Source organism: Antechinus flavipes, chromosome 1, assembly GCF_016432865.1.
Source record: "Antechinus flavipes isolate AdamAnt ecotype Samford, QLD, Australia chromosome 1, AdamAnt_v2, whole genome shotgun sequence".
NCBI classification, from domain to species: Eukaryota; Metazoa; Chordata; class Mammalia; order Dasyuromorphia; family Dasyuridae; genus Antechinus; species Antechinus flavipes.
This window is the reverse complement of record NC_067398.1, coordinates 28,471,736-28,483,954: the sequence shown is the minus strand read 5'-3', so window position 1 is coordinate 28,483,954 and position 12,219 is coordinate 28,471,736. Positions and strand designations below refer to the sequence as shown.

The following is a 12,219-nucleotide window of genomic DNA, read 5'->3' as shown; positions in this document are numbered from 1 at the left end:
ACCACTATGCTAGTTACTGAAGCAAACAGGGCACTTTGAAGGTATAATTTGAACCTAGGTTTTCAGACTCCAGAGTATTTCTCAGTCCCCTGTATCATACTCAGGGAACATCATATAATGGAAGGTGAATTTACAATCACAAAACCTGAATATGAATCCTGGCTTTGCTTCTCACTTGATGTGAATTTGGGAGTACCTTTCCCTCCCTGAGCCTCAGTTTCCCAAATTATGATGACAGGGATGAATTAGATGAGCACTGAAGCTCATTCTTTCTCTATATCATATGATAACTTCTTAATTTATTAGTAGTTTTTAAGTAATCTTGACAAGTTGAGAAATATGTCATTGATTATATGACATAGAAGATGCCTTAGAAGAAGGAAGATAACAGACATCTTAGAAAAAACTCCCCAAGGGAAAAACTGGATCTTCTCTGCTATTTAGATAACCCTGATGCAATTTTCTTTCTTTCTCCTACCAATAATTTTTTTTAAATGAAGAGCATCATCATTGACATATTTCCAATTCCATCTTTTGTTCCCCAAGTTTTAGATACTCTAGAACTAAAGTCCTAAATGGACATCCTGAACATGGCTTAAGAAACTAAGATTCATGTCTTGGCAACATTTTTGCTTGATAGCATGCTGAAAGAAGCTCTCACTCTCTAAAAATCAACAGCAAGGACATTTGCCTAAGATGACATAAATGTCAATTTACATATTATAAGAGAAGTTGTTTTCTATTATAAAAGTGAAGTTGTTTTTTGTTTGCTTTTTAATAAATCAGGGGCATTGATGGTATAACATTTTGTTAATCCCCATCTTTAAATCTATCTTCTGTTTGGCTATCTTAGTATTTTGCCAAATGTCAGTGTCTGCTTCTTGTCTCTGTGGGACCAAGTCAATACCTTCAATCAGATGATCAATGGACTATCACTTGCACCCAGCTAACTCCGCAAATCACAACCTGTCCACTTTAATCCTTAGACCAATTCAACAACTTTAGCAGTGTTTGTGTTGTAAAGCTCTAACAGGGACCTGCTTCTGGGGCTGTTATCACTTCAAATCTCCCTCTCTCTTTCTCTCTCTCTCCCTCTCTTTCACTCTCTCATTCTCTTTCTCTCTCTCTGTCTCAGTCTCTCTTTCTTTTTGTATATACATACACATATGTTTATATACAATTACACGCATATAAATAGATACATGCATTTATTATATATTTAGAGATATAGATACAGATTATATATTGATATATAATCTGTATCTATATCTAGATAGATATATCAACATCATAGCTATCATATATACATATATCTATATATGTTTATACATGTAATTATAAAAGCATTGGATATATTATTTGCACTAAAGACTTTTTCTTGAATAATAATACTTGAATTACATGCTTAAAAATTAGAGGTTATTCTGAATTATATACTCTATTACATCAAATGTTTGTAGAACACATATATAGTAAAGGCTATTATCAAAGAAAGGTATTTTCCTAATATTACTTTAACAACAACAACAACAACAAAAAGCTATTGCATTTTAAAATGAATAGTAATCAGTATCCAATGAATTTTATAGTGGAAGAAGCACTAACTCTGCAGCCAAAAAACTTGGTTTAAATACGCTTCTTAAGCTTACTTACTGCCTGTATGACCCTAGAAATGTCTTGTGACCTCCGTGAGATTCATTTTCTTTATGTGTTAAATGAAATAGTTGTCTTGAATGGCCTGAGTTTCCTTCCTACTCCAAACGTTGATCTTATTATAGCAATAATATTATAATTACTAATGATATGATATATAAAACTTTAAGGTTTCAAAGTGATATCTCAGTATATTTATTGTCAGTAAGTCGGATATGTGAGAGAAAAACATTTTAATAATCTTTCAATAAGTCTGCTTTATACCATTCTACTAATATGGCAGTACTTGTAAATTCTTGGCCCTTATTGGTTTATTAGACTTTCTTCCCTGTAATTAAAAAAAAAAAACAAGTATAAATAGAAAAAATAATATTTTGGAGGGTGCAGAATTTTTCATGAACAATGTTCCATTGAGAAACATTTAGGGATGATCATTATTGTTATCAAGTTTTAAGGAATTAAAAAAAAAACAGTTTGGGTATTATCATCCTTCGGGCATGATATTCTCCTCCTATAAGTTTATCTATCAAGAAAAGAAACCTTTATTATATCTAACTGTGCAGAGCAAAGGCTGTCTACAAAGTTAAATTCACTCAAGCATTTTGCTTCTCTGCCATCCCATGATGGATGCTTTTGAAAGTCTGACATTCATCAGGTACAAGACAGAGTGGAAACTGTCCATTCTAATTACCCAGAACAAAGGTAATTCTTCTATTGAGTGTTTAATTGTTTGGTATGTCTCTTTTAAATTACACATTCTACCCACAGCCATACAATGAAGAGAGGCATAAGGACTATTCCATTGGTGAACAGTGATTTCTTACACTGCTGCTTCCAAAATAAAAACATGATGTATCTAACTATTCAATTATTGAAATTATAAATTTGTTCATCTACAGCATATTTCCTTCATTTGTGTAATTTTAAAATGCATCCTTATTTGATTGAATGTTTTAATCTCCCTTAAACAGTGAGTAACTGGAAGTAAATGGCGCATTCCTAATAACATAAATATGAAAAATAGAAAGTACTTAGGGACTGCAGCCGAATATATTAAAATCAGTCAGTTTTCTAGTTAACATATTTTCCTTCCTTTTATGTATAAACCCATTCCATGGAGGACACAGCTAGCAAATTCATTCAGTGATGTATATATGCGTGTATACATATACACATATATGTATACACATATGTATGTATATTTAGCTAACCACATCGTCTTGATTTTATGTATGACAGCAAAAATTGTCCAAAATCTCTAATAGTTTCCCCTAAAGAAGCCTCCTGAACTGTGCCATCCAGGTGCGGAACAATCTGAATGAGGTGAACATGCCGTCAAATTCCACTCATCTGTCAATGTAGTGGATTATTTCTTGAGAGACTGAAATTGGCTGCTCAGGACCAGAACACCATCAATCTTACTCATGGAGGGCTGGGGGAAGCTGCCTGCAAGAGAAAGAGCTCTGCTGCTACTGAGCAGGTGATGAGGCAGCTGTAAAACCTTCACTCTCTCTGTAGCCGGGCTCTGAGTGAAAGATTTGTCATTTTTCACATTTCCCTGATACTTGGTATGCACTTGGTGCCTCCTTGTTCTTGCTCCATAAAGGAGGTGATTTTTCAAGCTTAGGCAAATGGAGCAAGTCTCTGGATCTGCTGGATGCTCATTTTTTTCTTATAATGTCACTTGTTTAACTCATTTTAGAAAATGAGATGACATTTTTCCTTTTGCTTATTAATTTATTTATCTGTTCCTTTGGGTCCTGATTGTCTCAGAAAACCAAGGATAGTTCCCGCTTCTGTTTTCAGAAACATTTCATTCCTTTATCTGAAGATTTAAGAGCCAAGTAGAATAACATTCTGACTCTCATTAGCAAAGGAAAAGAAAAAAGCAAACATCCTCCCTTTAAAAAATATACTTATATATTAGAGATTCCTACCAAAATAAATGAGGACATAAGATGTTTCCTAGATTGATGGCCTTAATCTCTGCTGATAGCAATGAAAGCAAAGAAGATTGGTACTTTCTTTCACTGTGAAAGTTGAATAAACTCATCAGAAATAAGCACTGGACATCTAGCCAATAAACTCTTCAACTTCCTCATTTATAATATGGATGAAATGAGCCCTTCCATGTCTGCTTTAAAGGGCTGTTGGCGTCAAACAGGACCAAACTACAGAGAGTTCAAAGGCACTTGGCAGATCATCTAGAGTCTGTATTTGGAGTCATTTGGATTCCACTTTCCTAAGTCTCAATCAAATGAGGAGGTTGGATGCAAAGGATCCTAAGGCTTCCTTTTAGCTCTTAATCTGTGGTCCTATGTCCACATAGGGTCCAGAAAAGTGAGGTAACTTGTCAAGGGTATCCAGTAAGCAAGTCATCGGGCTGAGATTTGCAAGCAACCTGACTACAAAAGCACTTCGGGGCCAGTAACACTTTGAGAACTGAGAAGCCCTACTCAGAAAGGATTATTTGCACGCTAGCAGCCCCTGGCATGCTGGGAAACCTGCTCTATGTATATGAACGGACTCTGAATAAGAGAAAAAAGGTGTTTGGCATTAGTAGGAAACAATCCATTGTGTACGCTCCCAAATGTAGCTTATCCGAAAACTGGGGAGATGGGAAAATCGCACGAAAAAGCTGGCAGAATGAGAGTGTCCACTTTGGGGACAGAGGCCAAATGAAGCCAGCCAGGTTTTTCCTTTTGAGAGAGCGCGGAACCATTCCCATCCTGCAGGGGCGACGCCCCCTCTTTCTGCCCCCCAGCCCACTCCCGCCTCCCGGAGGCAGGCGGCAGTGAGGTGTCAGTTCCGGCTGGGGACAGCCTCTTCCCTAGCGCCCTCTTGCCCAGCTCCTGGCCAGTTCCCTCCCGGGTGCAGCTCGGATCGGGCGTCCCGGGGCGGTGGCGAGAGTGAGTGGGCGGGGACGAGCCCGGCAGGCCACCAGCTGCCAGCCTAGAGCGACCGGCCCCTTGCCAGAAGCTGCGCGCTCTCCCACGCTTGGGGGTCTGAGGCACAAGCCCTAAACGGAGGACAAGGTCAAGTGCCAAGTGGGCAGGATGCCCCCATCTCTGGGCACGCCCGACCCTGAGGGAGCTGCGCCCTCTGCCCAACGCCCGCCCCAGGGGCAGGAAGGATGGCTGCAGCGCCACCCACCCACGGGATGGCAGAAAGGAAGAGCCTGGAAGCTTTGGGGGGCGGGAGGGTGAGGCACCTCAGGCAGAGCAGATGGGGCTGGGGCGGGGATAGGATGGGGGAGATCAGGAGTAGAGGTTATGGTGTTTTTTGGGGATGGGGGAGATACGAGGGGGCAGAATGGAGGTAGGAGCTGGTTTGGGATCTGGGCGTCTGGACCTTTGGGACAAAGGCAGCGGCTTCAGCCAGGTACGGGGTTATTCCGAAGTCCTGAGCTGGGAATAGGAAGTGGGAGGTTGCGAGGGAATGGATTTAAGAATAAAAGGAAGCGTTTAGGAGAAAGAAGAGGGGAGATAAAAGGGGGTGGGGGGTAGGGAGGTGCCGGGAACTAAGCGATGGAAAGCATAGAGGGAAAGAACCGAGAAAAATCAGCATGGGTAGGATGAGTCTGTGGAAGAAAAAAAAAATGACCTATTCAGACAGAAAATGAGAGGCAAACTGCATGCAATTGGGAACGCAAATTCATTACCGAGCTTCCAGGCTAAGGAAAACTTGACCCTGGGAAATCCATCAGGAATAAATTGTCAAGACGTACCAGAAGAATAGAAAGGGGCAAGAAGGCGAAAAAAAATTCAGATACCAAAAAGTTCATTGCTAACTTGACACCAAAGTGCTATGATTCACTCTCAGAGACTCCTTAGTTAGACACAGATATACCAGGGCAGTTACATGTGACTTATACAGCACAAGAAATTAAAGACACATTTTTTTTTTCACTGAAGAAAGAAAGAAAAAAAAAAACACTTCCTTGAGCACCCCGGATCTCCCCGGACTTTGCTCAGTGCTTTCCTTGGGGAGCAGAAAGAAACCCAAACCTTGCCGCACACAATACCAACCAAACCAGCCTTTTAAAAAGGCTTTCTTATGGCAAGCCACACCCCCTCCTTTTTTTTTTTTTTCCCAGAGAAGTTAATGGGAAAGTGTGCCTCAGGGGCATTTCAGCAAACCAGAAAGAGCTTACACATCAGGGCAACCAGAAATAGCCACCGTGATTCAAAGGAAGCAGTGGGGGGAAGAGTGGAGGCCAAGCTGATTTCCATGCCAAGTGCAATTCACCCATCTGTTTATAAAGAAACCAATAGAATTGACAGGAGGCTGCAATAGAACAACCTCCTGTTGTAGCTCATTGTTCCTACCTGGTCTGTGCAGGTGATGCTGTTGGAAAGTGTGATGAAGAGATCCCTGACAGAGGAGCATTGCACAAGCACTTATCCACAAATACAGGACCCAGGACATTGCAGAGACCATAGCCATACTCTAAATAAAACATTAGATATGAGTTATTACCTCTACCCTTAAGCACATCATCACACAGTCAATACTAATGAGGAGGGAAGTTCACAAAGAGACTATCCCTCTGCTGCTTTGACTACAGGCTAGAGGGCAGAGAGATCATACCATATGCAATGTACAACCCTGGTCAAAAGCCCTGAAGAGCACTGAACAACTGAGACTTCCACACCCTCCATGGAACTCTCAACACGTACAGCCTGGAAGGGGGTGGGATTTTCTAATATGTCTATGAAATCATTTCCAATTTCCTTATTGGCTTTAGTCCTGAGTATTTAATTTCAGGATTTCAGAACAAACCTTCTTTTCTTCCCAGGTTGAGCTACTAATGACAGCATTCCCAGTCTTAGATATATTGCCTCCTTTTAAGTACCTCAATCTCCTTCATCCTCACTCCAACTTTTTTTTGAATCTGACATCAGCTGAGGAGGTTACAGATTATTGGGTTCTGTTGGTTTGGTTGTTTGTTTTACTTCTCAAGCGTTAATTATTGATCACTCTGTTGTCTTCTAAACTAAATCCTCATTTCTTCAAGTCACATTGTATGGAAACCATTTCTTCGGTTGGATTTAAACTCTTAAACTATATTAGGCCACAATGAGTTTCAGATGCCATGAAAGTGTGAGTTGGGGTCATGCAGGAAGCCAGAATTTAAAATTAGCTTCTCCTTTTCTGAAAATCTCTCTGCTTCTTTTATTGGCACAGATCACCCAGGCACACTTGTTGTGTGATTGAATCTATGTGACTAGGTGTGCGTGGATATCCAATGGTCAATACCCACCTGTCATTAAACTTTTCTACTTTATCTGTCCTGTGGGTGGGTATCCATGAGCATCCTCAGAACTCAACAGCTTAGCTGCTCCATGTTGTCCAGTTTTCTGAATAGCAACTTGTATTATATTTTACCTGGTCAAATTAATTAAAAGAAGGCACTTTCCCCAGGCAACCAATGGTTGAGAGGGCGGTGTCTGCCTGTCCAGTCAACTATAGATTATTTGTTCCACTATGAGGAGGGAGGGCTGTATATGAGGTATATTTCCCTGAGGAAGAGAAGGCTGCATACTATGTATATTTCCCTTTTTCAAGCTCCCCTATTCAAGAAAAACTTCATATTTAAAACCTGTAAATGACTTCCCAACAGGATCATTCTATATCTGAGATAAACATTTCTCAAAGAGTTTTGACATTCAGTCACAAATACACACCCAAAAATATTCTAGTACACAAGTATGCATAATTGAAGATAATCCATGGCATAAAATCAGAGATAGGGGCTTTAAAAAGGATTCTTAGGGTTCCTGTAGACTCATAATGACAATTGTAATTAAGCACAAAATAGAAAGAAACATTATTTTTGACAGCATGGTGCCATTTATGCTCCTGTTCTCTGAAGGCAATGGACTGTTCAGTTGATAATTAGTTTTGCTGCCCACTGTTTACTTTTGAAATCAGCATACTTTCCTCCATTGTTTTGGACCACTACCAATAAAATACGAAGCATTCTCCTTATTTCAGATAAAATAGCAAGAGCCCCACTGTGAATTTTGAAATGAATGCATGAGTTGGGGGGTTCTCCTAATGTTATGCAAAGGAATATCCGGAGAAAGGTGGTGATAGCATGCATTAAGCTTTCTGGGATTAAGTTAAATGTGCTGTGATTTAATATAAACTTCAAAAAATCCTAATACAAAACTTGTCTACTTTCCCATTCACTCCTTGCTTTTTCTTTTCTATCGTTTCTCTACCCACACAGATCTTAACATAGGGCTAGCTTATTTTCACATCTCACTCACATCAGGCTTTTTTTTTTTTTTTTTTTGGTCTTCCTTTTTTTCAATTAACTTTCTTTAATTCTCAGCATTACTTCTGAGCATCTTTTCACGTCCCTGCATTAGCCAGCACTCTGAGCTTAACCAGCAAGCATACTGTCTCTATGTAAATAGAGCATTCCAAAGAATAATTAATGTGATAGCTAAAGCATATTCCACTAGTTCTTAGCGAGTGTTTCCCAGATCTGCTTTCTGAATCTTAAATTCTAAAGAAGCTTCTTACCTGAGTAATCCAACCAGGAGTAGAATGCTCTATTAGTGTTCATTGGAAAGATCTAACACTTTTTAAAATCCATGTGTACCACAATAAGAGGTTTTCAATAATCTTCTTTATCAGGATTAAAAAAAAATAGATCTTATTTTTCTTTCTTTTTTTTTTTCCCTTGTCACCAATCCTATTTCCAGAATAAAAAAGACATCAGATCTCAGACGGTGTTGTCAGAAAAGTAGCCAAGGTTTGAGGGGTGAAAAGCTTGTCATCTTCACCTTTAAATCATCTCCTAGCGTTCCCTCTGCCTGATGAGCCCTTTGGAGTGATCTTGAGGTAATGTGCAGTTCCTGGGTACTTGCAGATGAAAATCAGCTTCTGTTTTAATGAGGGACCATCCGTGTTCCCCTTCCTTCAGTGCAGTCAGGCAACTCACTATATGTTCGGAGGGAGCTGGACTGCTGCTAGACGGTGCCCTGAAGTATCAGTAGTCTGTTTCGATACATCCCTGCTCTGTAAAGTATCACATGTCTTAAAGTGACATTACCCTCTATTACAGCTCCAGTGAATTTTTATACCTGCCCACTAACTTAAACAACAAGACCAGCATTTTAACACTGTAATGCCTGATTCCTTGTATTAGAAGCTACATTGGAGTAGATACAAAGGAAAGGCAAAGCCTAAGGAAAAAACGGCAGAAGCTGCAGAAAGATACAGGGATTTTTTTAATAGACTAAAAAAAGCCTGAATCATAGGAGAAAAGAAGACAGCCAAACTTATTTCTTTTGTCTGGATCTTGGTTAAACTGACCTCTCTTGGGAAGTTTAGCATGAACTTTGATTGAATGGATATATATATTTAAGGGACTAAAGTTGATTTAAAGCATTGTGATTCTGTGGAAGGAAAGGGAGGATGAGAGATAGGATACTTCATTTCAAGGCAGATCTGCTTATTTTATTTGCTATCTATGTGACCAAGGGCAAGGTATTTAATTCTCTGGGCATTCAATTTCCTGATCTGCAAAATGGGACAAGGGGAAATTGGGGGAGTAGACAGCGTGATTTCTAAAATCCCTTCCCACTTGAACATGCTATATTTCTATGATATTACATTTGCTTTTAAGTATAGTTTAAATATCTCTGGTGTATAATATTTCTACCTTATTCAATGAAGCATATTAAGTTTAATAAATGAAATTCTGACTCTTAAAGAGTCTTTAAGCTTCCTATACTGGGCTTTGACAGGAAGGGAAATGTTCTTTGAAGATGCTTATTCTCACCTCCATCCCCTTTTCACCAACTATTGTTAAAAATGATAATAATAACAACAATATAAATAGCAATTCAGCATTCAAGCATAGCCACCAATGAGATGGGGATGATGATCTTAATATCAAACCTTGATTCTATTTATCTTTGTTAGTTTCATGATTATGGCACACCAGTCAGACTTTCTGAGCCTCAGTTTCCTCATCTAAAATATTAATAATGATTATTTTAGTACCTGCCACAGAAAACTATTATTAGGCTCAGATAAGATCACCAATATAAAGGATTAATGCATTATATAATTAGTGTTATTTATACTATTATCACAATTATTATTATTATTGTTAATTGTTGTTGAAACTGTTTAAAACAATTTTTTGTGATCCCATTTGTGTTTTTTTTTTTCAGTAATGATATTAGAGTTCTTTGCCATCTCCTTCTCCAGCTCTTTTTATTGATGAGGAATCAAAGCAAACATGATTAAACAACTTGTTCAGGGTCTTGCAGCTAATAAATGTCTGAGGTAATATTTGAACTCAAAGAAGATGAATATTCCTAATTCTAAACCCAAAACTCTAATCATTGTGCCACCTAGCTGTCATATTATTGACAATAGCATGCTTCCATTTGTTAATCTTTCTCTAAGTGCAAAATGATTTGATTTTTGACAAGTGTTGTTCTGTTATATAGAAGTGTTCTTTCCTTCCCATTGGAAACAACTAAGAAGTATTATTGCATGTGTATATACATTTATATTTCTATGTATATATACATACAGCACATTAGGAAAATGATCCTTTATATGATTCTTCTCTAATATGAGTCAATAGAACATATCATCCCTTTATTACAGCTCACCTTAGAGAGGAATCTCAAAGCAATAATAAATGCAGGAGAAAAGAAACATCAGTAGGAAAGTTAAAAAAATAATAATAATCCCAAACTACCTAGGTTAACATTGGTATGCCATTTTTCATTTCCTGTTCTGTGGGAACCTTTGACGATGCTTCTGATATATTCAGTGAGGTTACACTGCAACCCCTAGCATAGCGAGATAAAAAGTGGCCAAACATCCTATTAAAGAATGAGTTCTGTGTGGCTTTATTACCTACATATTAAGTCAAATATACAGTAAAAATGCAGTATAGTCTAAAGGATAGAGAGGTATATTCAGAGTCAGGGAGACTATGACTCTGGGTTCAAGTCTCTTGCTGACGTGTCCTGAGCAAGATTGAATCTAGGCAACTGCCTAAGACTATAGAGAGGCAGCTTCATTCAGTGGACATAATTCTAAAAGCAGGTGGCCTGATTTCAAATCTCATTTCTAATATATGCTACCTGTGGAACTTTGGGCAAATTATTTCTCTCTGTGGGTTTTAGTTTAGTTTAGTTCTGTGGTTTTAAATAAGTGGCCTTGGAGATTCTTTATCCTTTTATAGTTCTTATCTGATGACAATGATATAAAGAGCAATAATAATTGCAGAAAGCATTCTGATCTCCATTAATGAAAGGCCTTTCCTCATTTAGAATATCATCTCTCACAGATCTGATCTAAGAAAAAGGAAAAATAAAAACACAAAGTCAAATAACTCTTTTGGGTATATAATATTATGAAAAAAGTCAACAGCTTAGAAGGGGACACCTAGAACAATAGTCTGCACAGATGGCCCAATATTAAATGCTTGTACCTGAGTCAATAGGATGTTAGGAAGATGAATAGTTACTTTACTCCATAAGTAAAAATAAAATAATCCTTAAGAAACAGATAATACTGTCTCATGAACTAAGATAAAAAATTTAAAATTTGATAAAAAATATTACTAGGTGGACAGATTTTCCTCTTATTTATATAATGTTCCAACAAATATACCCAAAAGAGTTATTTGACTTTGTCATTATGCACTAACTCTATGCATAATTCTCAGTTAGACATTGAAGAATATATAAAGAAAAATGAAACATAGTTTCTACCCTGACATATTTTATAGTGTAGTTTTGGGAGTGGTAAAGAGGAAAAGGCATATGTAACACACAGTGTTGCAAAATGTGAATTAGAAAGTTATAAAACAATATTCTGTATCAGTTCTGAGTAGTTAAAGTTATTCCTGATTGGACTAGACAAAGAGAATAATTATGAAAGAATATGGACTTTTAAAATTTTATATTCAAAATATAGAAGCCATCTTTAAAAGAGATTAATTATATGATAGAAATGAAATAACTTTGATTCAATAAACTTTTTGAGAAATCTTGTTATTTCATTGTTTCAGTAATATTCAACTTCTCATGACCTCATTTGAGTTTTTCTTGGCAAAGATACACGAGGGATTTGTATTACCTACTCTAATTCATTGTATAGATGAGGAAACTGAAGCAAATAGTATTAAGTGACTTTCTCAGTGTCATACATTTAGTAAATGAGGCTGTATTTGAATTCATGAAGATGAGTTTTCCTGATTCCAAACTCAGTGCTACATTCACTGTGTTACCTAGCTGGCTACTACGTGTAAATCTCCATGCTGTGGAAGTGTGGAGGCAAATGTCTGAGTTGAATTTTAAGAAATGATGCAGATGAAAGATGGAGACATATGATATAATTACTAAAGCAGACAGTTAAAGAGTTAGGAGAGATGGGAACTTTAGGAAGCAAGATGATGGATTATGTAGTAAACTGCTGTAACTTTCCTAATTACCTCCAAATAACCATAAAATAGTGCCCCAACACAAACCCTGGAACAGCAGAATCAACAAAAGGATAGGATAAAACAATCTGTTAGCC

General features: G+C 37.7%; 1 protein-coding gene across 1 annotated transcript in view; it reads right to left on the bottom strand.

The window, feature by feature from the left end:
• Nucleotides 1-8,732, bottom strand: part of TAFA1 (TAFA chemokine like family member 1) — a 523,951-nt gene extending 515,219 nt beyond the window's left edge. Inside the window, exons 1-2 of the mRNA XM_051980516.1 lie at nt 8,188-8,732; nt 5,982-6,102 (exon numbers count right to left, since the gene is read on the bottom strand). Coding sequence (XP_051836476.1) covers nt 5,982-6,099 — 118 coding nt within the window. The 5' untranslated portion in view covers nt 6,100-6,102; nt 8,188-8,732. The remainder of the gene's footprint in view (nt 1-5,981; nt 6,103-8,187) is intronic.
• Between the last annotated feature and the right edge of the window lie 3,487 nt (nt 8,733-12,219).